Source organism: Loxodonta africana, chromosome 22 (assembly GCF_030014295.1).
Source record: "Loxodonta africana isolate mLoxAfr1 chromosome 22, mLoxAfr1.hap2, whole genome shotgun sequence".
Classification (NCBI taxonomy): Eukaryota; Metazoa; Chordata; class Mammalia; order Proboscidea; family Elephantidae; genus Loxodonta; species Loxodonta africana.
The window spans coordinates 14,011,099-14,038,317 of record NC_087363.1 but is presented as its reverse complement, the minus strand read 5'-3'; the positions used below and the strand labels follow the sequence as shown (position 1 = coordinate 14,038,317).

General features: G+C 50.7%; 1 protein-coding gene across 3 annotated transcripts; it reads right to left on the bottom strand.

Moving 5' to 3' along the window:
• On the bottom strand, window positions 1-27,219 carry FAM3D (FAM3 metabolism regulating signaling molecule D). 3 transcript variants are annotated; one of them, XM_064274296.1, is made up of 9 exons: window positions 26,135-27,219; window positions 25,647-25,754; window positions 19,966-19,989; window positions 15,725-15,842; window positions 14,384-14,442; window positions 9,820-9,870; window positions 5,041-5,125; window positions 3,749-3,875; window positions 1-421 (listed from the first exon to the last, which is right to left on the bottom strand). In XM_064274296.1, exons 1-9 carry the CDS (start codon window positions 26,145-26,147, stop codon window positions 332-334), a joined length of 675 nt encoding a protein of 224 aa, XP_064130366.1. In that variant the 5' UTR covers window positions 26,148-27,219; the 3' UTR covers window positions 1-331. The 3 variants fall into 3 exon arrangements, with proteins under 3 accessions (XP_064130366.1, XP_064130365.1, XP_064130364.1); XM_064274295.1 differs by lacking the exon at window positions 1-421 and having other exon boundaries at window positions 3,585-3,875; window positions 26,135-26,185; window positions 26,977-27,219; XM_064274294.1 differs by lacking the exon at window positions 1-421 and having other exon boundaries at window positions 3,585-3,875.

Here is a 27,219-nt window from a genome sequence, read left to right as displayed (position 1 = left end):
TAAAATTTAATGTTGGTCGAGTGTGGCCAGTCCGTCCTCGGGACGACAGTCAGCAGCCCTGACGCGAAGCACACCTGTTCTCTCAGTGGACGGCTGGTTATAGAAGGGCCCTCTGAGGCTGGTCACCTCCTGGGCAGGACATCTCAGCCCAGCAGCAGAGTTTTGTTTCCGCAGAGGGGGACGCTTGTTATGGTGTGTAGCAACCATCAACAGCCGCTCCCCTCTTCTCTTCCGCAGTCTGCTCGGCCAGTCTAGTCCACAGCCATCCCCGGCTCCGACTCCTAGGTCAGGCAGTTTCTTCAGGCCCTGGGCCCAGGAGGAGTCAGAGGCCCTAATATACCTTCCGTGGCACACAGCCCTCCAGCTCTAACAGCTCCGGCCATCCCTCGTATTTGTTTGTTTTGGGGTCGTTCTTTAAGAACTAGAGAGGAAGGAGAGAGACACATCAGCACTGGGGGAGGCGGGTGAAGACGCACACCTGGTTTGCACTGTGCAGTAAAACCTAAATGCCTTCACCCACTTCATCCTTGCCATCACCCCACTGGGAAGGAGGTGTTGGATACTGCTATCCCATTTCACAGATGAGTAAACCGAGGCTTAGAGAGGGAATGCAACTTGTCCAAAGTCTCAGAGATGGGATGGGGAACCATGTGTGGAGGTTGGGGGTAGAAGAGGCTTGGACAGCTTTAGTCCCTCTCCCGCAGTCCTATACCGGCCTCTAAGACATCCCAAATAACAACAATAATAATGACAATCAAAAGAAGAATCCTGGTGATTTCTGAGTGCTTGCTCTGTGCCTAGCACTGTTCTAAGTGCCTTGTCTATTTAATCCTCACAACAGCCCTAGACATGCATGCTATTATCGGCCCATTCTACAGATGGGGAAAGAGAGGTACAGGGAGCCAAAGGCACTGCCTATTGCCCCACAGTTGGTATGTGGTAGAGCCACTGTGTAATAATAAATACATAAAAACACTAAAATCAGTTAAGACTGTGTTTAAATGCTTAAGCTGATGGTCCCACAGCTTTACTTGTAGAAGCAAAGAAGGCAATGCTAAAATCTACTATTGGAATAATAGTGGCTGACTCTTAAGAAGAAAAAAATACCTGGATTCTGCTTCTCTAAAACCTAGCTCCCACGTGTGGGAGCAAAGGGCACATTGGTTTTAATCACACCGAGGTCTCTGGTTCATTTCTGGGTGGTGGGTCCCTGTCGGGTGATCTCCTTAGTTGTGTATTTTTATTTGCTGTTGTGGCCCAGGGTTTATGGGTCTGGAAGCTCCACTTCAAGGAAGAACGGTGCTTGCTCCGGCAGTGTGGCCCCAAACCACTTCTACAAGGGTCCTACCCTCCTGCCTCACCCCCTAGACCTTCTAGAGCCCAACTGCCCCTGGCTGTGCCTTCTCCCCGGAGTGTACAAGCTGAGAGTGCTCCCGCTTTCTCCTTAGCACAGGCCACACAGTATTATTCCTTTTTTTTTTCCCTTAAGGTATTTATAATTCCCTGAGTAAAAAAAGCAGCTGGTGTTGAGTCCATGACATCTTTGTAAACACATACAAACCAGGCCAAAATTGACAGAGCAAAAGTCCTTCCTCTCCAATCCGTGTCCCTCCTCCCTGGAGTTCAGGGGGACGGACCAGCCCTCCTCTGCCTTCCCTGCCTTCCCACAGCCTCCCTCACCCCCCAGCCCCTGTTGTCTGCTTCTGGCATCGGCCCCTCCCTGCCTCAGTGTGTTCCCAGGCTCAGCTGGAGATGCCGTTTTGAAAGGATAAAGGCAGAAAGTCTGCGGAGGCCACAGGCCTGGAGTAGAAAGGCCTTAGCATGACCGAGTAGCTCTGAGCCCTGAGCAAGCTGGTTAACACCTCTCCAAGTCTCCGGTCCCTCAGCTGTAAAATGCAATGGGCATGGGCTGGATTGTGTTCCCACAACAAAGGAGCTGGGATCCTAACCCCACACCTGTGGATGTGATCCTGTTTGGAAGCAGGGTATTCTTTGTTACATTAATGAGACCAGTGTAGTTAATGTAGTTAATGAGACCAGTGTAGGGTGTGCCCCAGACCTCCTCACTTCCAGGTTATAAAAGGGGCGGATTGGACACAGACGCCCACACACTGGGAAAGACAGATGCCAGAGAGGATCCACCAGGAATCAGGGGGTGTTCTGGGTGGCTGCCAAAGTCCTGGAGGTGAACTTTTAGGTTCTAGAACTGTGAGGAAATAAATTTCTGTTCTATAAAGTCATCCACGTGTGATGTTTGTGTTATGGCAGCACTGGTGAACTAAGATGCGGGATAACAACCGCACCTGCTTCGTTGTGAGTGTGAAATAAACCCTGCACATGGGACGCCGAGCCGTGCCTGCACAGAGCAAGCGCTTGCTGAGTGCCTGACTTCCTTATCCCCTGTCTGATGGTATCCCCCCCTGCTTAAGCACCCCTGGCTCCACCGCCTTCAGGGCAGATCCGCTCTCCCCAGTGGTCCTGTGTGTCGGGAGCGTTGACCCTCAGCGCCTGTCCTGGGATCTGGACAGAGCTGGGGTGTTCTCACCTAAAGACCAGCCTGCTTCCTGCCTGGGACAGCCTGGCCAGTTCCCCAGTTTCAGAAGTGCTGCGGGTGCACAGATGGGGGCTGCTGGACAAGGGGAGAAGGCACAGCACTTCCCGGGGCCTCCGCCCTTGGCTGAGTCTCTCCTTCCTCCTATGGGTACCCCTCAAAATGCACATCTGGGCACCTTGAAGGCCCCCTCTGTCCAGGGCTCCCCAGGTAATGCCTGTGGGCCCCATACTAGGGGCCCTTCCTGGCTCCTTCCACTAGCCCAGGATGCTCCTCTGAGTCCCCTCTGGGCCATGAGCGCCCTCTCCACAGGGAGATTTAAGGGGCCTCAGAGCCCACCTGGTCCAAGCCCCCTCTCCCCCGTTACAGGTGGGGAGACTGAGGCCTAGAGGTAGAGGGGCTTGGCTGACAGCACAGCTGGGACCAGAGGCCGGGGTCCTGCCCCCTGCTGCGGCTCCCCCTCCCCCATCACGCAGGCTCCCTCACTGTGTTCCTTTCTTTTTGTTCCAAGCCTCACTTTTCTTCGTCCTTCTTTCCTCCTTTCCTTCCTCCCTTTTTAGGTTCTTATCTATACATAGGAAACCCCAGTGACACAGCGGTTAAGAGTTTGACTGCTAACCAAAAGGTTGGCAGTTCGAATCCACCAGGCGCTCCTCGGAAACCCTACGGGGCAGTTCTACTCTGTCCTATAGGGTCACTATGAGTTGTAATCGACTGGACGGCAGCAGGTTTGGTTTTCTGGTTTATCTATACACATATGCATTTCTCCATGATCCAGGTCTTTGCGACACAGTCAAGGCAGCTCCCTGCTGGGGGACTGGCCAGTCAGATGACCCTGACCACTGATGTGAATGACACCTGGTGGTCTCCCCATCCCGCCTGTGTGGAGATTCCTTCCCGCAATTAGCCCAGTGGCGAGTGAGTGTCAGGGTTCTAGGGTGATGCAATTGGTTTGCACCTGACTATTAACCAAAAGGTTGGTGGTTCACACCCACACAGAGGTCCCACAGGAGAAAGACCTGGTGATCTGCTCCCATAAAGACCATAGCCAAAAAAACCCTATGGGGCAGTTCTACTCTGTCACATGGGGTCACCATGAATCACAATCGACTTGATAGCAACAGGTTTAGGGGTGAGTGTCTTCCTTACCCCCACATCTTGTCTTTCTCTGGGGCTGGGAGGGGGCCAGGAACCTACCTGCTCAAATGGACTTTTACTCTTGATGTCTTTGGTCCCCAAGAAGACCCAGCTGTCCCGGAACCCAAGCTGCTCTGCGTAGGAACTCCCCAAGTTGGAGAAGAGCTTCCTGGCCTCATCATTCATTCTGCAGAGGACAGGAGACGTCACAGTGGGTCAACAGGGAACCAGGGGGTGGGATGGAGGAGGACAAGGTTCAGAAGGTCACGCCTTGCTCTCCTCCGCCCTCCAGAGACACCTGGGTGGAGCCTGTGGTGCTCCGTTGCACTCAGTCAGAACAAGGGTGGAAGTGTCCCAAGCCTTTCCCTCCTGCAGGGGGACTCGGATGGGGCTGGAGAGGTGATGAAACACTTCCTTTTCTGGTAACAAATATACTACGTGCTCATTTAAAAAATATGGAAAATCACAGAGAAGTAACTAAAAAGTACTCACAGTCCCACTCCTGATGGACTCATGGTAAACAATTTATTTTCCCCCATCTATTTTTCCATGCACAGTGGGATCATACCAACTGTTTTGTAACCTTCTTTTTTTGACTTAACCCTAAAGGATGAGCATTTTTTTCATGTCCTTAAATGTTTTCTAAATCATCGTTTTTGCTGCAGTATACCATAATTTATGTACGTATAACATGTATTCTGTCATTTGCTGTTAAGTGCCGCTGAGTTGACTTCAACTCATAGAGACCCCATGTGACAGAGTAGAACTGCCCCACAGGATTTTGTATGCTGTTGTCTTTACAGGAGAGGAGCTCTGGTGGCTCAGTAGTTAAGTGCTCAGCTGCTAACTGAAAGGTGAGCAGTTCTAACCCACCAGCTGCTCCGAAGGAGAAAGATGTGGCAGTCTGCTTCTGGAAAGATTTACAACCTTGAAAACCCTATGGGGAAGTTCTACTGTCCTATAGGGTCACTGTGAGCCAAAATCGACTCAATGTCACACAACAACAATCTTTAAGGGAGCAGATCGCCAGGTCTTTCTCCCAAGAAGCCGCTGGGTGAGTCTGAACCACTGACCTTTGGGTTAGCGGCTGAGTGCTTAACCACTGCACCACCAGGGCCCCTGACATCGTAGTATATCATATAGGGCAACACATCAGCATTTACATAAACAGTTAGCTATCGCTGGACAGGGAGATAGTTCCTGGCTCTTCACTGCAGCAACCCAGGCTGTGACAAACACCCCAGAACACGTCTGTGTGCACGTGACTATTTCCTGAGGCTCAACTGCCAGAAGGTGGAGACGCAGAAGAGCAGCAAAGGGGTGCAGGGCTGGAAAGCGTGTTTCCCACTTACTTGGTGCCCGGGTCGTCATAGGAGGCCACCAGCACCAGCATGTCCCCTGAAATTTCCTTAAGGAATTTCACCAGTTCATTGGGGTCTGCAGAGGGAGAAAAACGAGGTGCTGGTCGTTTAGGAGAAATGACTGCTGGTCATTCTCTTCTAGACCCTGGATAATAGGAGTGGCCTGGAAGAGGGCTCCCTGCAGCCCTGGCCTGGGGAAGGGCTCCTGCGGCCCTGGCCTGGGGGGAGGGCTCGTGGGGTAGAGTGCGTGGAGCGAGGCGACCCTCTTTTAGGTGGTCTGGGAGGGTTCTGGACACTGGAATGTGAAGTTGCTGGGTGATTCTAATGTGCAGCAGGGCTGAGACCCACTGGTCTAGAGGACCTCTGTGGGCCTCCTCCCAGGGGCCCAGCACAGCCATCTCTCAGAAAGCCCTGAGCTTTTTGTGCACCCTCTCTGCCCCCTCCTCCCTGCTCAGCAGCCCAGGCTGGCTGTGGGGACTTTAGAGGGTATACCCACATGACCTCAGATGACCACAATCTCAGAGAACGAACATTGTTTTTGAGTGCCATCAAGTCGATTCTGACTCATGGTGACCCCGTGTGACAGAGCAGAACCGCCCCATAGGGTTTCCTACGTGTGCTTTTTATGGGAAGGAGCCCTTGTGGAGCAGTGGTTAAGTGCTAGGCTGCTATCTGAAAGCTCGGCGGTTCAAACCCACCAGCTGCTCCTCGGATATAGCAGTCTGATTCTGTAAAGATTACAGTCTTGGAAACCTCATGGGGCAGTTCTACTCTGTCCTATAGGGTTGCTACGAGTTGGAATCAACTTGATGGCAACAGGTTTTAATCTTTACGGGAGCAGATTGCCAGATCTTTCTCCTGCAGTGCTGCTGGGTGGGTTCCAATCACTGACACTTCAGTTAGAAGCTGAGCACTTAACATTGAGCCACCAGGGCTCTTTGAGGGAACATTACCTAAACCTGATGCTGTCGAGCTGACTCTGACTCCTAGTGACCCTATATGACAGAGAGAGTAGAACTGCTCCATAGAGTTTCCAAGGCTTTAATCTTTCTGGAAGCAGACTGCCACATCTTTCTTCAGCAGAGCAACTGGTGGGTTTGAACCGCTGACCTTTCAGTTAGCAGCTGAGAGCTTAACCACGGTGCCACCAGGCTCCTTGGAGGGAACACTAGTTTCCTTCAATTCTCCTGTGTACACCAACGAGCAAGGTTCTATTTGGTGTTTCTGTATCTTTAACACTTCTTAAACTTGCTAATCTCTCCATTTAACAGAGAGCAGACCTTGGGCTCAGCATGTGGGGAACGCATCAGCTTGCTTTGAGGACACTGATTTGTTCCTGTTGCATTTATTGCAGTTAAGAGCTACGGCTGCTAACCAAAAGGTCAGCAGCTCAAATCCACCAGGCACTCCTTGGAAACTCTATGGGGCAGTTCTACTGTGTTCAATAGGGTTGCTATGAGTTGGAATTGACTTGATGTCAGCAGGTTTTGTTTTGTTTTTTTTTTTTTCTCTGCAAAACAAGGGATAATGGCTTTCTACTTAGTTTTTACTTACGGTAGTGTTTCAGTTTCCTTTAAAAATATATTTGTTTAGGTAAAAAAGGAGTTGGTTTAAAGGAAAACAGTAATAATGCAGGTGGTACTGAATATGGCATGATTTGTGAAGGAGGCTCCTGAATGACTAAAGTGGGGAAAGGTTAGGTTAGTGGCTAAAGCATGGGCCATATCTGTAAAATGAGGATGATTGATAGCCCTGTTCATAGCAGTTTTGTAAAGATCCAATGTGATGACTCTGAGCAAACAGTAAGCACACTATAATGGAATTAATATTATTAGCAGGATCCACTACATAACTCGAGGGGCCCAGTGAAAAATGAAAATGCAGGCCTATTGTTAAAAGACAATTAAGAAATTTCCAGACCATGACAGCATGGGGCTCTCTTAAGTGTGGGGCCCTGTGTGACTGCCCATGAAGCTGCCCTGATCATTAGGAATCCCATGGGGATCCCTCAGACCTAGAGGAAGAATCAATAGTCCACAAGGTTGGCCACTGACCACCTCAGTAACACAGAGGCCTCCAAACAGTCACCATGCAGTGCTTTTATTTTCGTTGTGTTTATACATTTGCTATATGCTGGGTACTGCTGAGTCAATTTCGACTCATAACGACTCTGTGTGACAGAGCAGAATTGCCTCATAGGCCTTTATGGGAGTAGATTACCAGGTCTTTCTCCCGAGTTGCCGCTGGGTGGATTTGAACTGCCAACCTCTGGTTAGCTGCTGAGTGCTTAACCATTGCATCACCAGAGCTCCTTCACAGCAGCTCTTTTAATGAAATGGCTCTTGAGCCTTTAAGACAAAAAGTTGTTGTTATTAAGTTGCCATCTTAAAGTAACCATGTTTTGTTTGAGCTGTTTGCAGGTATTAAGATCTGGCTCTTTTCTGGGATGGACAGTGCATATTTGGAAAAAATAAAGTGTACCTTCTGTTAATCACTACCTCACTTTAAAAAAATCATTTGTCTCTTTTGTTTCCTGTGGAAAGGGGCAACTTGTTTTCAAAATACTTCTGTTACGGGTTCCCCATCGCCCATGGCTACATCCAAGTTCATGTGAGGTTTCATCTTTTTTCCCCTTTCATTCTGACAGCGGAACTCGCTGCTTTGGAATCATCTGGATGGGGTGAAGGAAGGAGGAAAGGGAAGAGAGAAGACTAAACTGCTGCCCCTCCAGCAGCCAAGACGGGCCCTTTGACACCAAAGATTGCAGGATATCATTTATTCCTCACACCCATCTTCTGAGGGGACACTATCATTACCTCTGTTTTACAGATGAAGAAACTGAGGCTCAGAGGTGCCACTTCCTCAGGTCTGCAGCCCTAAGTCTCTGACTCCAGAGACTGGGGCTTTCACAGAAGGCTGTCATCTGCAGGGCCCATTAGGAGAGCAAATGAAGGTCCCTGGTTCACCCCCTTCCCTTCTCACCTGTCCTCAGTTCGGTCATGCCCCAGTGGCCTTGCATGTTAGCATGTGGGCACCCCAGTCTGCCTGTGAGCTCCATTCACAGCCCCCCATTCTGTATCAGTGCCCCCAACCCCCATCCTAGGGGTGAGCTCAGAGGACACCCCTGGGGAGAGGCCTGCATGGGCCCTGGATGCAGGCTCCAGGCTGGCACATGCCCCCATCCTGCAGACTCCTTACCCAAGAGGTGGGATGGGGCTGAAGGAGGGCAGAGGGGGACCCTTGGGCATCTCAGCTCAGCCCAGGGGCCCAGTTGACTGTCTGTGAGGGTGAGATGCAGACCAGCTTGCAAAACACCCCCCAGGTGTGGTTTCTGATAGCAGATCCCTGTTTCTCACGTGTCAGCAGCTTCCTTTGTGAAGCTGAGAGGACACCCCAGCCTTGGCTGTCTGGTGACTTTCTCCACTCGGGCTCACATATTTAGGTGGGTTTTTTGTGGGGGTTGAGGCAAATACGGGGACTCTGGAGAGAGGAAACCTAGCTGTTTGGGGGCAGCACAGCTTTCCACTATGACTAGCTGTCTGGAGTCAGAGGTCACAAGTGCTCTGCCGAGATTAGAGCTGGTCTCAGGTAGATGGAAGGGAAACTGAGCCCAGCTCGGCCCCAAGAAGGTGCAGGAGCTCAGTTCATCTGTCACGAGGGGAACCAGTCGTTGCAGGGCCTGGGTCTCTGCCTGTTTGCAAAGCGCAGGGACCCTTCTGGGCTGCCACTTGTTGAGGCTCCTTGGACCAGAGGGAGGCTAGGTTGCCAGTGGAGCAGTGGTCTGGCATCTGGGGTCTGGGGCTGATCCCACCACTTTTGGAAGATGCCAGGAGGGTGAGACTCCTTCTCTTGTCCATGGCTGTGCCAGGTGTCTGGTTGGTGAGGAAGCTGCTGGTAGAAACTTAGATGCCCGGAACTCCAGGTCAGTGCCCTGTTCTGCTGGGTTGTGCTAAGAGGAAGGGTCAGCAACTTTCTAAGACCTGGGGCCGGCGTGGCCACATGTGGCCATGTGCACAGAGAAGCTCAAAAGCATGTCTGTACAGAGTGAGAAGAAAAGAAATCTGCAGAAAGATGCAGAGAGCTCAGAGCCTGAGAGTTGTCCTTTCTGGCTTTGTCCCCTCCCTGGCCCACAAGAGGCCCTGGTGACCTTAAAATAAAATACCCTCTGTCTACCTGAGCTTGAGTGGGTATAGCAGCTGGGGTGCCCTTGTCCTTGGGACTTCAGTTCACCCATGCCTGTCCTCCGACTGCCAGCGCCCATATTCCTTTGCCAGAGGGCTTTTTCTGTTCTCTGGATCCCACTTTGCTGCCCTCAAGGCAGGCTATAAGTGCTGGAAGCCCCGAGGAATTACAAGGATGGGCACCGCAGATCCCTGGACCAGACTGAGATATCTCTGAGGTATGTGGTCAACACTGGCTCCTGAGTTCCCCAGCGGGATGGAGCCCTTGTTGTTCATGTGGTAAATGACTTGATAACACACTCTCTACTGGCTTCCCTCTTTTCCTTTCTTCTCCCCTACTGCCGTTTCCTGAGACCACCTCCCAAATAAACCATTGCACTGGAATCTTTGTCTCGGGGATCTGCGTCAGGGAGAGCTTAAACTATGAAAGGAGGAAAGAGTTTCAAAGGCAGCAGGACTCTTAACCCCCAAAGCACCTCTTTCTGTTTGTCTCCCATAGAAGCAAGTGTCAACACCTCCGCCTCCATGGCTCCCATACAGGAAAGATCTCAGCCCACCCTGTGACTTCAGGGCCAAAAGAAGCACCTACCTCCAGAGTACATGTCGAAGTAGCTGTGTCTCAGCATCGTTCCCACAGATCCTAAGGATTTAAGGGGGTAGAGTTGTCATTGCCTGCGATATGTCAGCCTGCCTGTCATTTTGCTGAAAATGGCTACTCTTTGGGTTGTGTGTTTAAGGATTAGACATATAACAATAACAGAATAAAACCAGCTCCTGGTGAAAGCATGCAGGCACCCAGTAACTGCTGGTCTGGTCTGAGAGGCACGAGAACATCATGGCTGAGGGATTCTGGAAGAGAACGGAATCTGAGCAGTCTGGGTCCTTGTTCTGTCCTGCACTCCCTAACATGGGACTTAGCACGCTAACCTCTGTTTTTGTATCCATACAATGGATCGTATGAATTCAATAAGTTGTATTTAAAATGTATAGTAAGTATGCAAGATAAATTTTAGCTGCCAAAAATAACAAAAAGAGCAAATCATCATCATCCCCAAAAGATCTGCTGTTGTAGAGTTGACTCTGATTGGTGGCGACCCATGTGTTACAGAGTAAAGCTCCTCCACAGGGTTTTCTGGGCTGTAATCTTTGTGGAAGCAGATCTCCAGGTCTTTCTTCCACGGTGCCACTGCAACTGCCAGCCTTTGATTATACCCAAGCACAACACTTTCGCTCCACCCAGGGACCTCTAAATGTCACTAAACCAAAAAGCCCATTGCCATCGAGTTAATTCCAACTCATAACGACCCTATAGGACAGAGGAGCACTGACCCAAAGGGCTTCCAAGGCTGCAATCTTTACGGAAGCGGACTGCCACATCTTTCTCCCATGGAGCCAGGCTGGTGGGTTTGATCAGCCGACTTTTTGGTTAGCAGTTCACCACAAGGGCTCCTCACATACACATTAAGGAAAAAACCAAACCCGTTGCAGAGGAGTCGATTCTGACTCAAAGTGATCCTTTGGACAGGGTTTCCAAGGAGTGGCTGGTGGAATTAACTGCCAACCTTTTCGTTAGCATGTGTAGCTCTTAACCACTGACCTATACATTAGTATCACCTAAACAGAAAACCTGCAATTTGGATTCTCAAGCTCTTGAAGACAAAGGGATTTGCTGTGGGCTGAACGTTACTCAGTTTCCCTGAGTTCAGTAATCTTGAGTTGTGTTTGTGGGTTTTGCCTGGCGAAGGGTTGTTGTTGTTAGGTGCCGTGGAGTCGGTTCCGACTGACAGCAATCCTGTGTACAACAGAAGGAAACACCATCCTCTCAAACGCTGCAATGCTTTGAGCCCACTGGTGAGGAGTTAAAGGGCCCAAATCCTTCAGGAACGGGTGTGCTGCAAGCAAGTTGCAGTTCTCCCTCGCGGCCACTAGATGGAGGTGTTGCAGAGGCAATCGCGCTCTACATTGCCTCTGTGGATTCCAGAAACTGGGGGCTGTACCCTCAAAGTCACCGTAGCTCTTCTGCTTGGGGGAGGGGAGCAGGCTCACCTTGCAACCCCTCCAGGATTCTCAGAGTCACGCAGCGTTCAAACCCTTTGGGGAGCTTCATCTGGGGCCCTTGAAAGGGGGCCTGTGAAGCCCTGAAACTGCTTTTATGATTGTTTCTGTTTTTCTGAAACGGTGGGGGTAGGGGCGGGGTGGGAGTGGGGGTTAGGGGCGGGGTGGGAGTGGGGCTTAGGGGCGGGGTGGGAGTGGGGCTTAGGGGCGGGGTGGGAGTGGGGCTTAGGGGCGGGGTGGGAGTGGGGCTTAGGGGCGGGGTGGGAGTGGGGGTAGGGGCGGGGTGGGAGTGGGGGTGGAGCGTAGTTTGAACAGTTCCTCTTGATGCTCTGGCCCCTTGAATGTTAAGAACTAGGGATCGGATCCTGCCAGTCATCCCCAATCTAAGGCTGTGAGGGGAGAGATGAACCCCGCTCGTTTTTATCAAAATGAGTCTAGGGGTGGAAGGCACACGCAGACTTCACGCCTCAACCTTCTGTCTTCTTATCAAGCCTTTGGTGCTTCTGGCTCATTACACAGATGGGGTCTCTGAGGCCCTCGGAGTGATTTGTCAGGCTTCCCCACAGCTGGTAGATGCTGCAAATATGCTCGTAGATAGTGCTAGCCCTGGTGGTGCAGTGGGTAAAGCGGTCAACAGGTGGCTGAAAGGTTGGCGGTTCAGGCGCACCTGGAGAAAGATGCGGCCCTCTGCTTCCATAAAGATTTACAGCCTTGGAAATCCTGTGTGGTCACAATGAGTTGGAATCGGCTCCATGGCAGTGGGTTTGGCAGGTAGTTCAACTGAGCAATTAACACTTGGAGTCAGCCTAATCTGGATTTAAATCTACATGATGCTGTGTGACCTTGGGTAAGTTGCTTAACCTCTCTGAGCTTCCAATTCTTACCTGGAAAATGGGGATGTTGAGCACGGCTCCATTTTAGCACTGTGTGCAGAGTAAGTGAGATGGCTAGCACACATTAAGCACCTAATAAATGTTAACTCCTGTTGTCATTGATGGTTATTTTTATCCTGTGGCTTTGTGGGAGATAAAGAGGAGGATATTCAAAGAGGTTTTCTCAGGCAGTGGTGCATTTGGGGGAAGAGAAACCCAACAGATTTCAGCCAGGCTGGCTGCAGCTGGAGCCATTACCTGCCCCTCTGCACCACGGGGTGAGTGAAGACTGCTGGGAACAGTGAATATAATAAGCTGAGGCCCCTCCAGTCTTCTGGGCTCTGGTATTTGCCACAGTGTGTGGAGACCAGCCTGAACAGCCACACCTCTCCCTACAGGAAGGAACCCAGGACTGTAGGACCATCATTCCAACAGCCACCTTCTGAAGGCTAGAGTGAAACGGGCTTCGGCTCTTGTCCTCCTGCCCCTCCCTGCCTGAGCCTTTCTCAGGCCCCCAGGAAGCTGGCCAAGGCTGCCCCCTGACACTCCTCCAGGCAGCGCCCCATTCTGCTGTGAACCATGACCTCCCTCTGACTCAGCAGGGTTCCTTGGTGGAGGGGGAAATGTCTTCTAGGAGCAAAGTGCCCCAGCTTGGGTAGACCTGGGTTCCAATCCCTTCTTGCCACTCCTCAGTGTGGTCATGAAAAGCACACCAGGCCTGCCATCCTCCCAAGCATCATTGTATCCTTTTCTACCTTGCCTTGACCTTTGTTCTAGGAAGTGGCTTACCAAAAAAACCAAACCCATTGCTGTTGAGTCAATTCCGACTTATAGCGACTCTATAGGACAGAGTAGAACTGCCCCCTAGGGTTTCCAAGGAGCGGCTGGTGGATTTGAACTGCCAAACTTTTGATTAGCAGCTGAGCCCTTAAAGACTGTGCCACCAGGGCTCCAGAAGTGGCTTAGAGCCAGGGAATTGGTCCCTGTCCCCATGTAAGAGAGAGAGAGAGAGGGAGGCCTTGGCGGGAGGCCACACCAGCTAGTCCTTTCCTGACACCTGCAAACCCAGCCTCTCCTGCCACACACCTACTTCAGGCTCCAGCCTCCTCCTCCTCACCTCTTGGAGATGCAGGGGCAGCAAGCCGTGAACCTCCTCTGGGTCTCCCTGCCTTCAGCACCCCCCCTCCAAACTGGAAGGAGGTTTCTGGAATGCAAGCCTTGCCCCTCATGCTTTGCTCACAGCCTTACAGTGGCTCCCTACTGCCCTCAGCTTCAAGTCCACCCTCCTGAGCAGGGTGTGGGGCCCCTCACCACTGCTCACATCCGTGTTTCCACCAGGAGGACCCTCTGTTGACCCCATGAGTCCCTCTCCTCCTTTCTCCCTTCCTTGCTGCCCCTGTCTGGAAGGAGCTTACCCCCACTTTTCTCTTCGCCAACCCCTACTCATCCTTGACTGGCCATCACCTCCCTCTGGCAGCCTTCCCTGACTGCCCCCTCCCTGCCCAAATTCTCATCCCAATTCCTATAGCTTGCTGGGCTTCCTTCTCCTTAGTAGATGTTCGCCACATTGTGATGGTCTGTGAACCTCATAGACACCCTCAGGGGCTGTGGCCAGGGCCTGTCCTAGTTCTTGCTGACCCCCAGTGCCTGTACAGGGTCTGGACCACAGAAGCTGCTGTTAATATTTGCCGAACACCCGAATGAAGGCATGCGCTCAACACCGGACCCCACGTTATGTGTGTGGTTTGGGCTGGGAGGGCCTTGAGATTGGGTTATGTTCCTTAGGATAAGTGAGTCCTCCTGGGATATGGAAAGGCATGGAACGGGATCATGGGTAACCAGTAACTAGTTGCTGTCAAGCTGATTCTGACTCATGGCAACCCCCTGTGTGTCAGAATAGAACTGTGCTCCACATGGTTTTCAATGTCTGATTTTTCAGAAGTAGATTGTCAGGCCTTTCTTCCAAGGTACTTTTGGGTGGACTTAAACCTCCAACCTTTTGGTTAGCAGCCGAGCACATGGGTAGGAGGGGACTTTAGACCTTCCATTCCCACAGGCCAGCCACACGCTCCCTCTCTAGCACTAGGGCACCAGCGCAGCCCTGGGCACCTGGTAGAAGCTCAGCCAATGTTCGCTGAATGAATGTGCAACCTCCTCCCCACCCTCCCTAGTGCTAACAGTGTGGTGGGCACTAGAGGGGCCTCTGGGGGTGTGCCAGCGGCTCACCATTGATCAGTGCAATGTTCAGGCCTCTGCCCACGTTGTTTTTCACAGGGCTCATGATCCTGAAGAACAACAAGAAAAACAACACAACAGTTGGTCTCCGAGTGTGGAAAGAACGCTGCTTTCGCGACTCTGGGACGAGAGAGGGCCCACACGGCGCAACGTAGAAGCATCAGGAAACACACGGAATAATCTGGGCCATGTGTTTTCTGCTGGAAGCTAGTGGTGGGCTGGATTCTCCGAGGAGCGCTTCGTGGCTGCTTGGCCCAGAACAGTCCGCTCAGAGAGGAGGGAAGGTCCCTGCCTGGGGCTCTGTGGTGTTGGAGGCAGTGTCATCTCACCGCCCCCTCCAACCCCCTGCTGCAAGGCCTGAATACCTGGAGGAAGGCAGAACCCAGAGAGTTGCTGCTGTCCTGAGTCTGGATTCCCCACGTGGAGCCTGGCACTCACACCCCTGTCTTCTGGAGCTCCTTGAGAGAACTGCCCTTCCTCTAATCTCAGGTCTGGTGGTTCTCAGGATGGCCCTCTCTCACCCAGGCCTGGAAGCACCATAGTGATTGGGTCAGGCATGGTCATGTGACCAAGACCAGCCAATGAGATCTAGTCTTGAGGCTTTTGCAGGGACAATTTGGAAGGGAATGCTGTCTTCCCAGTAGGGTGCTAGGCTGGGGCAGTATATCAACCCAGCGGGGGGTCTCCCTCCATGACCACATGGAGAGGCCCATTTGCAGTAGGGAAAACCAGAGCTAAGAGACAGAGGAAACCAGAGCCAAGGCGGGTAAAAGAAGGAGCTCTGAAGACACGGTTTGAACCCCTGAATCAAACTGGACCTGAAACCTGCTGCCTCTGGCCTTTTGGGCCTGGCCTTTTAAGCAAATTGAGGTTAGGTTCAGATCCTGACAAAACCCCTGCCCTCTGGCTTCTTTTGTAGGAAGAACTTCCATCCCAGGGCCTTTACCATCTAGGTTGGATTCTGGGTCTATACCTGCTTTGATGCCATTCCTGAGCCCTCCCTATAGCCATCTCTGTGAGAAGCCCAGTAGTTTGGCTGTCAGACAGACCTGAGTTCAAATCTTGGCTCTGCCTTTTGCTAGCTGGATGACCCTGAGTCTCAATTTCCTCACCTTTACAACAGGGGTAATAACAGCGCAGAAGGAGTGAATGAGATGATGCTATAAAACACCGAAGCTGTTAGGATTATTGTTATTTGTGGCTCATCCTCCCCAGCGGATGAGGAAGTCTGAGGAAAGTCTCCCAGGCCTGCCCACTGCAGCCTCAGAATTTGCCAATAAATGAACGAATGCAAGAAAGAAAAGGAAAAGAAGGGGCCCCTCAGGCACTTACATTTGGTTTTCGAAACACATGGAAGGGCCCACGACGTTGGCAGCCCCGCTGCAGATTTTAAACGCAAAGTAGTCCTTTGGGCAGGGCTTGCTGAGGCTGCACTTGGACTTGACGACTCCTGAGGACGGAACAGACCAGCCTAGGTAGGGGGCAGCTTGGGAGGGGGGTTGGGGGTAGGAGGAGAGGGCCGGGAGCAGGCTCAGGACTTAGCTCCTCCTGACAAGCCTTTTCTGACCACCCTTTCTGTGCTTCCACATCCCTTTAAACTGCCCCACCAAAGCACACACCGCCCCAGGTCCTGCCGCCGGGCTGTGGGTTTCATCACCCAGAATAGAGCATTCTGGGATTCCCATCGTGGCACAATCCTGGCTCAAGGCAGGCCCTCTGTAAACGTGTGCAGTGTCATGAGTGGTGGTTAATAATCAGAGTCACCATGAGTAAGGGGGTCTCCTGGGAACCAAGCTCTCGGGCCACAGCAGCCTTTGTGCACCTCGAGGCCCTGTTGACAACACCTGGCATGGTGGTTAGAAATGCCTCTCACCAGCCTGGTGACCTTGGGAAATCCTTCATCCTCTTTGTACCCCATCTGCCTCATCTGTAAAGTGGGATAATTACAGTGTCTCCTCACAGGGCTCTTGTGAGGAATAAGTGAGAACTGGCTAATGCCCAGACACGCGGACTATTGTTGTTCTCATCGTTCATTCAGACATTGCTGAGTGCCCACTGTGCATTGGGCCCTGGGATACAGCAAGGAGCAGGCCAGTGGCTCTGGCCCTCCCCTTCTCGGCTCAGCACAGTGCTGGCCGCCCAGCAGCACTCAGTACATGGCCCCTCTGATTCCCAGGGCTGTTGTCCACAGGACAAACCGAGGAGTCCCGTGAATGTCAGACAGTCTGTCCAGACCCAAAGGACCCAAATACACGGCCGCGAGCTGCTCAGCCCTCCGAGGCCTCCTTGCGAGCTGGGACGCCACCTGCACTTTCGGCTTGGCAGGTTATAATTTATCTTAATGCGTGTTTTTAACACCACCTGACAGCTCAGAAGGCACCACGAGGGAAGGTTGGGTAAACGCAGAATTAGGGAGTTTTCACCTGCAAAAGGTAAGTAGTGATTCTACCTCTCTTTTTCTCCCCTTTAGCCTCTGGCAGACCCCTGGCTGAGGCTCTGCCAGTGCCGGCATTGGAGCAAACCCACGGGCTTCCCAACGGAAGCTTACACAGCCACGCGCTTGCTCGGTGCTGGGCACTTTGCATTTGTCATCTTTTTAAATCGTCCCTGCCCCTGGTGCAGTTAAAACCAATTACCATCCAGTTGATCCTGACTCATGGTGACCCCACATGGTCAGAGTAGAACTGTTCTCATAGGGTTTTCAATGACTGATTTTTTTTGAGAAGTAGATTGCCAGGCCTTTCTTCTGAGGTGCCTCTGAGCAGACTCAAACGACCAACCTTTAGATAAGCAGCTGAGCGTTGTGATGGTTTGCACCACCTGGGGCTCAGTGGTAGGTAGTACACGCTCAGTAAACATGCACTGAATGAACACATAGAACATTCGGGCCAGGCTGAGCCTGAGGCTGGGGTCTATAGGGTACCTTTTGGTGAATCAGCAAAAGTGCTCCTCTGGGTGGACGCAGCCCACAGGCCAAGACTTGCTGAGCCCATGGCACCTTCCGATAGGGTAAAAGGAGCCCCTTGCTAGGAATGGAGGCAGTTCACGCCCAGATACCCCTCTGGACTTCAGTCCCCTCGGCCAGGTGGGTAGCCCTGACGATCCGAGGGGAGTGCTTATGGGACCCCTGCCCCTAGCTATAGCATACCTACCCAATGGGTGTAACCGGAGCTCACACCCTGCCATTACCACCCAGAGCAAGAGGGCAGGAGTGGAGACACCCCCAGGGGATGTTGGGAGAGAGTGGGCCCTCAAGCCTGCAGCTCAGGAGAGACACTAGGGTGGAGATGTGGGCCAAGCTCCCCTCCCAAGGCCCTCTGGATGGAAGCCCCCATGAGAGGACCGGCCCCTGCCTGGCAGAGGAGTGATCTGGGGAGGGGTCCTCAGTCTGGGCATGGCTTCTCTTCTGTACTGTCTCTCAGGGCACCCTGTCCTGCCACCTGCCTCCTCATGCAGAGGTCTTCTTCTTTTGAGACTGGAGGTTCTCACCTATGCTGGGGGGATTTTTGCAGGCCTCAGGGGCCACCCCCAAGTTTGCCCAGAGCCTAATCAACTGCAGCTAAGTCTGATAAACCCCTTGTCAACAGGCTGGCTTAAGCAGGCTTTTCCAGAATTGATTTTCTGACCATCCAGCCTTCACGGTCAAGCTGCTGGAGGAAGGGGGGTGATGCCCAGGGGTGTCAGCCACTGGAAGGCAGGGTGTTTGTTCTCTGGGCTCTGGCTTAGGGGGCTGCCCCCACCTGCTGCCTCTATGAGGCCCACCCCCTCAGAGAACCCCTGGCTCTGTTGCTCAGAGCATGGGGCTGGTGTGTTATCAAGAGCACTAGACATGGGGGTTGTTCCTGCGTGGTGCAAACAGTTAACACCTCTGCTGCTAACCAAAAGGTTGGAGATTCAAGTCCATCTAGAGGTGCCTCAAAAGAAAGGCCTGGCGATCTACTTCCCCCTAAAAAATCAGCCGTTGGAAACCCTATGAGCACAGTTCCGCTCTGACATACATAGAGTCACCATGGGTCAGAGTCGACTTGATGTCAGCTGGTTTGGTCTGGGGGTGGGGAAGGGGTGTCAGAAAACCCGGGCTCCAGGCTCAGCTCTTCCATTAACCTGCTGTGTAACTTGCCAGAAATCTCTCCCTTTACCTTTGCCAACTGTAAAATGAGGGGGTTGATTCAGATCAAGGTTATCAAGTAAGTTTCCTCTTAAATGTCGGTTTGGATCTACTGTTAGTGGCTTAATGAAAAGCCCCCGAGGCTGACCATGGGCTTGGAGGGCAGGCATACTGGGACTGATGGGTGATGTCTACCATGGCAGTGGGCAGGGTGGAAGGCAGCACAGGTGCTTGGGTTTGCCATCCCCTCAGCTGATGACGTCTAAGTGTTTGTTCTGCGCCAAGATGCTGTGACTCTGTATCTACTTCAGAATGTGACTCAGGAGGCTTCAGGAAGGTGGGGTTGAGGGTGTGAGGGTGAATGGTTTGTGTTCATTCATACAGTCTTTGCTCTCTGTAATCCCACAGCGCACTGGGGTGTCCATGCCCTTCTCAGTCGGGTAGAATCCTGTTCTTGGAGTGGCATCTCTCTCTCTTCAGAGTCACCACCATGCTGGGTGGGGAAGGGAGGGGGTCTGAGGTGCCTCTTGCAGAGAGTTGTTGGGAGGGTGGGCTCTGGAGTAACTGGCGAGGTTGGCTCCTGCTCCACCACTTAGAGTTGCGTGGCCTTGGCCAGGAGGCCTCACCTTTCGGAGCCTCAGCCTTTTCATCTATAAAGTGGGGATAATTATAGCACCTACCTAGGATTGTTTGAGGCTACCGTGAGAGGCCTGAGAAGTTGTGTTCAGCATCTGCCACGCAGAGGCGCTACCACCATTACTGCCATCCTGCCGTCCTCCCTTCCAGCTCTTCAACACCTTGAGAGCCTTGCTGAAGCTCTGCTCAGATGCTGCAGGGCTTTGAGGACCTCAGCATTCCTGCCCCTCACTATTTCTGACACTCCAGCCAAGGCTCCACTGCAGCCCACGCATTCCTGCCTCCAGGTCTTTGCATGGGCCGTTCCCTCCTCCACAAGCCTCTGACCTCCTTATTCTCCAAGGCACAGCTGAAAGGCTTTTCTCTGACCCACCCTGTGAAAAGGTGTGGCCCCGCCAGAACCTGGAGAACTTTTCTCCACCTTTCTTGGGACATTGGCACTTCTACCCCAACACAAAATCAGCACCCCCTCTGTTTGCTGGGCCCCCCGTGGTACCTGGCACTGTCCTGGTAACTTGGAGCAGGAACCATGAGCCAAGGCTGGGGTCCCTGTGATCATGGGCCACCCCATGGTGGAGGACTCAGAGAGGGGAGGAGCAGGGCAGGGGCTGTGATGAGGGAGGTCGGCGGCGGGGCAGTGCAGACAGCGGAGTTGGGGGACTGGGGAAGAGGGTCAGCCTGAATGGATGGGAGGAGGAAACCCCTGCCACAGGGCTCTGGGGCTTCAAGTGCCATCATGGCCACAGGAGGAGAGGGCTGGGTAGATCCAGGAGCAGAGACTGTGGGACATCTCACCTTAGAGCAATCGGGGGGCTGAGTGGATACTTACGGATCTCCTTGGAGGCTGGACCTTCTGGAAGAGAAGACAGAACCTCGTTAGGGAAAAAGCACTTTGGGCCCCCCTGTGGGGTGGAGGTTGGGGGCTGAGGCCTGGGGTTCTATGTCAGGTCTCCTTCCACAATGGTGGTAAGACCTAGAGGGCAGGACCCCCAGACGGAACAGAAATGCCAGGCGAGGGAACTCTCCAGGAACAAGGAATACATGGTTTCTGTCCATCAACACCCCTCTTTTTGGGAGCCCCCACACATACACAGTCTCCATGCGTCCCTCAGGGGGGCTGTCCATCCTGCAGTCCCCCTACCCCTGTCTCCAAGGCCTCAGAAGTAGCATGTGACACAAGCTGGGCAAATTATAATACTACATTCCTCTGGCAGCAGTGATTGGCCCAGAACTGGGCACGTGAACCCAGCAGAGCCAATCAGAGCCCTTCCCTAGGTTGATTTATGCCCCTGAGAGAGCGAGAAGTGCCTCTTTTAGCTAAGCTAGGAGATGAGCCTCTGGAGATCTGGTGGCCATATGCCCATGGAATGAGCTTAGGTAGTAACAAGCAGAGCCCGGGATGCAGAGAAACAGGCTTTGGGGGGCCCTTGGATCCAGCCATGCTTGAAGCCAGATACCCATGGACTTCCCAATTACGTGACTCAAGACATCCTGTTTTGTTTAAACCAGTTTGAGTGAGGTTTGTCACGCCTATCTGAAAGAATCTTGCCTAGTTTTCCAGGTGAATCAGGAGTTGTTAATCTTTCTGTGCCATGGGCCCTTTCGTCAGTTTGGAAAAGCCTACGAACTTCCCTGAGAACAAGATATTCCCACCTGGGACACTTAGCACTTCCTGTTCCAACAGACTGCAAGTTATTAAATGCATAAAGTGAAATAGATTGGATTATAAAGGAAACCAATTATATGTAAACATAATAAAGCATTAAAAAATAAATTTGTGCCATAGTAATATGTGTGCTTCCATATTAATGCATTAAATAATAAAGTGGGGTGTGCGGACCCAGCTTAGCAACCTCTGAAGTAAATGAACGTTACCCCTTTAAGTACCTGAACACTGGAAATACTTTTTAAAAATAATTTATTTTATTTTATTTTTTATTGTTGTTGTTGAGAATATACACAGTAGAACATAGACCAATTCAACAATTTCTACACGTACGTTGCAGTGACATTGATTACATTCTTGGAGTTGTGCAACCATTCTCACCCTCCTTTTCTGAGTTGTTCCTCCCGCATTAATATAAACTCATTGCCCTCAAGGAGGACAAATCCAGGGGTTTAAGTCCCTTCCCTTCCTTCCTTCTTTTGCTGGGAAAGGTTTGGACCTGGAAGACCTGGGTTTCTTTTCCTATTCCCACATCTGCAAGGGGAACTTGGGTGAGTTTCTTAATCTCCTTGAGCTTCTGTTTTTTCAGACCACACATAAAACCAAACTATGATATCACACATAGTTCACTCCACAGCCATGCCAGGGACCACTCCATAAGGCATTTGTGTGGATTCAATGGGACCATGCATGTAAGGCAGCGTCCATCCATCCATCCATCCATCCATCCATCCATCCATCCATCCATCCATCCATCCATCCATCCATCCATCCATCCATCCATTTTTTCATCCATTCAGCAAATGTTTGCTGAGCACCTGCTCTGGGGGAACGTGTTGTTGCTGTTGTTAGGCGCCGTCGAGTCGGTTCTGACTAATAGCGACCCTATGCACAACAGAACGAAACACTGCACCGTCCTGTGCCATCCTTACAATCGTTGTTATGCTTGAGCTCATTATTGCAGCCACCGTGTCTATCCACCTTGTTGAGGGTCTTCCTCTTTTCGCCTGACACTGTACTCTGCCAAGCACGATGTCCTTCTCCAGGGACTGATCCCTCCTAACAACATGTCCAAAGTATGTAAGACGCAGTCTCGCCATCCTTGCCTCTAAGGAGCATTCTGGCCGCACTTTTTCTAAGACAGATTTGTTCGTTCTTTTGGCAGTCCATGGTCTATTCAGTGTTCTTCACCAACACCACAATTCAAAGGCGTCAACTCTTCTTCGGTCTTCCTTATTCATTGTCCAGCTTTCACATGCATATGATGCGATTGAAAATACCATGGCTTGGGTCAGGTGCACCTTAGTCTTCAGGGTGACATCTTTGCTCTTCAACACTTTGAAGAGGTCCTTTGCAGCAGATTTGCCCAATGCAATGTGTCTTTTGATTTCTTGACTGCTGCTTCCATGGCTGTTGATTGTAGATCCAAGTAAAATGAAATCCTTGACAACTTCGGTCTTTTCTCCATTTATCATGATGTCGCTCATTGGTTCAGTTGTGAGGATTTTTGTTTTCTTTACGTTGAGGCACAATCCATACTGAAGGCTATGGTCTTTGATCTTTATTAGTAAGTGCTTCAAGTCCTCTTCACTTTCAGCAAGCAAGGTTGTGTCATCTGCATAATGTAGGTTGTTAATGAGTTTTCCTCCTATCCTGATGCCCCATTCTTCTTCATATAGTCCAGCTTCTTGTATTATTTGTTCAGCACACAGATTAAATAGGTATGGTGAAAAAATACAACCCTGACGCACACCTTTCCTGACTTTAAACCAACCAGAATCCCCTTGTTCTGTCTGAACAACTGCCTCTTGATCTATGTAAAGTTTCCTCATGAGCACAATTAAGTGTTCCAGAATTCCCATTCTTCACAGTGTTATCCATAGTTTGTTATGATCCACACATAGTCAATAAAACACAGGTAAACATCCTTCTGGTATTCTCTGCTTTCAGCCAGGATCCATCTGACATCAGCCATGATATCCCTGGTTCCACGTCCTCTTCTGAAACCAGCCTGAATTTCTGCCAATTCCTTGTTGATATACTGCTGCAGACGTTTTTGAATGATCTTCAGCAAAATTTTGCTTGCATGTGATATTAATGATATTGTTCTATAATTTCCACATTCAGATGGATCACCTTTCTTGGGAACAGGCATAAATATGGATCTCTTCTAGACAGTTGGCCAGGAAGCTGTCTTCCATATTTCTTGGCATAGGCAAGTGAGCACCTCCAGTGCTGCATCTGTTTGTTGAAACATCTCAATTGATATTCCATCAATTCCTGGAGCCTTGTTTTTCACCAATGCCTTCAGAGCAGCTTGGACTTCTTCCTTCAGTACCATCGGTTCCTGATCATATGCCACCTCTTGAAATGTTTGAATATCGACTAATTCTTTTTGGTATAATGACTCTGTGTATTGCTTCCATTTTCTTTTGATGTTTCCTGCGTAGTTTAATATTTTCCCCATGGAATTCTTCACTATTACAACTCGAGTCTTGAATTTTTTCTTCAGTTCTTTCAGCTTGAGAAACGCTGAGCGTGTTCTTCCCTTTTGGTTTTCCATCTCCAGCTCTTTTCACATGTCATTATAATGTTTTACTTTGTCTTCTCGAGAGGCCCTTTGAAATCTTCTGTTCAGTTCTTTTACTTCATCAATTCTTCCTTTTGCTTTAGCTGTTCAACACTCAAGAGCAAGTTTCAGAGTCTCCTCTGACATCCATGTTGGTCTTTTCTTTCTTTCCTGTCTTTTCAGTGACCTCTTGCTTTCTTCATGGATGATGTCCTTGATGTCATTCCACAACTCGTCTGGTCTTCGGTCACTAGTGTTCAATGCGTCAAATCTATTCTTCAGATGGTCTCTAAATTCAGGTGGGATATATTCAAGGTCATATTTTGGCTCTCGTGGACTTGCTCTGCTTTTCTTCAGTTTCAGCTTGAACTTGCATATGAGCAATTGATGATCTGTTCCACAGTCAGCCCCTGGCCTTGTTCTGACTGATGATATTAAGCTTTTCCATCGTCTCTTTCCACAGATGTAGTCAATTTGATTTCTGTGTGTTCCATCTGGCGAGGTCCATGTGTATAGCCGCGTTTATGCTGGTGAAAGAAGGTATTTGCAATGAAGAAGTTGTTGGTCTTGCAAAATTCTATCATTCGATCTCCGGCATTGTTTCTGTCAGCAAGGCCATATTTTCCAACTACTGATCCTTCTTCGTTTCCAACTTTTGCATTCTAATCGCCAGGAATTATCAATGCATCTTGATTGCATGTTCGATCAATTTCAGACTGCAGCAGCTGATAAAAATCTTCTATTTCTTCATCTTTGGCCCTAGTGGTTGGTGTGTAAATTTGAATAATAGTCGTATTAACTGGTCTTCCTTGTAGGCGTATGGATATTATCCTATCACTGACAGCGTTGTACTTCAGGATATATCTTGAAATGTTCTTTTTGATGATGAATGCAACACCATTCATCTTCGAGTTGTCATTCCCAGCATAGTAGGCTATATATGATTTTCCGATTCAAAATGGCCAATACCAGTGCATTTCAGCTCACTAATGCCTAGGGTATTGATGTTTATGTGTTCCATTTCATTTTTGACGATTTCCAATTTTCCTAGATTCATACTTCGTACATTCCAGGTTCAGATTATTAATGGATGTTTGCAGCTGTTTCTTCTCATTTTGAGTCATGCCACATCAGCAAATGAAGGTCCTGAAAGCTTTACCCCATCCACGTCATTAAGGTCGACTCTACTTTGAGGAGGCAGCTCTTTCCCAGTCATCTTTTGAGTGCCTTCCAACCCTCGGGGCTCATCTTCCAGCACTATATCAGACAATGTTCTGCTGCTATTCATAAGGTTTTCACTGGCTAATGCTTTTCAGAAGTAGACTGCCGGGTCCTTCTTCCTAGTCTGTCTTAGTCTGGAAGCTCAGCTGACACCTGTCCTCCATGGGAGACCCTGCTGGTATCTGAATACTGGTGGCATAGCTTCCAGCATCACAGAAACACACAAGCCCCCACAGTACGACAAACTTTCAGACACATGGGGGTGGGGGAATGTGCACAAGACAAAATCCCTACCCTCAGGAAGCTTACATTCTAGGGGGCAGAGGCAGGCAACAACCAAGTAAACAAAGAAATCAACAACATACTGACAGGTTATGGATGATTCTCTGAAAGAAATAGGCTGACATGAGAGAAAGTAAACTTGGGGGGTGGTGCAGCTGCAGCTGGGGTGGTCAGCGAAGGCCTCTCTGAGGAGGTGGCCTTGAGTGGAGACCTGAAGGCTGAGGAGAAGCTGGCCATGGGGAGAGCTGTGTGAAGAGGGTCCCAGGCAGAGGGTATAGATAATGCAAGTGGAAGCCACTTAACACATGGAGTTTTCTCTTCTCTTCTCTTCTCTTCTCTTCTCTTCTCTTCTCTTCTCTTCTCTTCTCTTCTCTTCTCTTCTCTTCTCTTCTCTTCTCTTCTCTTCTCTTCTCTTCTCTTCTCTTCTCTTCTCTTCTCTTCTCTTCTCTTCTCTTCTCTTCTCTTCCCTCCCCTCCCTCCCTTCCTCCTCTCCTGTCCCCTGTCCTTCCTTCTTTTCCTCTTCCCTCCTGAGATCCCCTTTCCAACACAGTTCTTAATGCAGGCATACATTTTCTGGGCTTTGGAACACTTCACTGTTCCCGTGGGCTCCAGCCTTCCTGGAAGCCTGGAGATTCACCCCGTGCCACAACCCCCACTCCCCACTCAAAGGCAGACCCTCACCCTGCCTTGCCTGGCTGTCTCCTGGGTCAGGGTTGGAGGGAGGAAAGTTTGCTCGGCCCCAGTTCCCGTCCACAGTCCCTGCCCCACTCACCCAGCCATCGGGGCAGGCGGATGGTTTTCATGCTGAAGCTGATGTAGGTTCGAATAAACATCCATGTTGTGACCAGAGCGAAGATGAGGGCCAGGAGGCGGAGCACACCTGCAGAGCAAGGAAGTGGTGATGAGACGCAGGGAGACTCATGGCTCGAGGCAGCCTTTTAAGATACAAAAGTATAATATGAACTTGAATGCTCTCGGAACATGAGAGATGCTTCGGCAGTCCAGGTCCTCGGGTGAGACCTATTACTCTGAAGTTTCTCAAGCCGTTCAGGCTGGAGGCAGGAAGCTGCCTTTCCCACTCTTCCAGGCTCCCCTGGACTGCTCTTCTCCTGCGATTCTGGCCTGAAGAGTTGAGAGCTCTGTGCGAACAGCCACATCCCTCTGAGCCCAGGGATGGGGGGCCCTGCTGACAGAAAAATCATTCCAAAACCAAGTTCAGACCCTGCACTTGTACCTTAGGCTCCACAGAGCCTGTCCTACCTGATGCTCTCATCCTGTCCAGGTGAAGAGCGGCCTGGGGTCAGCGTTATCCTGTGGAGAGAAGAAAATTAAATCGGAAACTGGAATCTGAGAATGAACAAAACTGAAGATTGGGGACAGGAATCTCTAACTGAGCAAATCATCGTCCTGTCAATTGGTTCCTTCTGCCTGCCATATGAAAAGGGGCAATTTTCCTCCTTTCCACTTTGCCTCCACCCCTCCTTCATTCCTGCCCCTGGAATTTTATACTCAATTTGAGATGCCATTTTATAAGTGCAGAGATTAGAAAGCAGAGGAATGTCACTTGGAGGATTTGATTTATTCACTCATTCATCCATTCACTTGTATGTCCTCCCTCCCTCCCTTCCCTTCATCCTTTTAGGCATCCATTGACCCATCCGTCCATCGACCCATCCATCCATCGACCGATCCATCGATCCGTTGGTCCATCCATCCATCCATCCATCCATCCATCCATCCATCCATCCATCCATCCATCCATCCATCCATCCATCCACCTTTTATGCATCCATCTATCCATCCTTTCCTCCCTCCCTTCCTTCCTTCTTTCCTCCCACAGCCTTGAAACCCCGCAGCATATCTCTGGAGACTTCGGGAAGGGAAGACAGGGCTGGTGGTAACTGTCCTCGACCCTGGACCTCCCACAGCCAACCAAGGGCCTGTGTCTTCTTCTCGGGTCTTTGGAAGAATGTGTCCTTCTCTAACTTGATGGCATTCTTCCACCGTGCTTCCTTTCCTCTCCCCACCCCACGATCTCCTTTACCCGAAGAGTCCTTCTCAACAGACATGGACTCCAAAGCCCATCCCCCAAGGATACAGACCCAAGACAGGGGACCTGACAGTGTGCCAACACTCTTTGTTGGACGAGTCCTTTTGCCTCCTCCGGCTTCAGCATTCTAGGGCACACCCTTCTGTAGACTGAAGTGGCTGGGCTGAACCAGTGCTCCTTTAAATGACAGCAGGAGCAACCACAAAACCACATCTCCTTCCGAGAGTATACACACCCCCTATCTGCCCTGTCCTTACCCCTCCAGGCCTTCCGGGTTAGAAAACTGAGCTGTTGC

Coding starts and splice junctions, on each gene's coding strand:
- FAM3D (XM_064274294.1), bottom strand. Junction 19,990..25,646: donor CCGCCTGCCCCGATGGCTGG/GTGAGTGGGGCA, acceptor CTTCTCTTCCAG/AAGGTCCAGCCTCCAAGGAG. Junction 3,876..5,040: donor TATGACGACCCGGGCACCAA/GTAAGTGGGAAA, acceptor TGTCCTCTGCAG/AATGAATGATGAGGCCAGGA.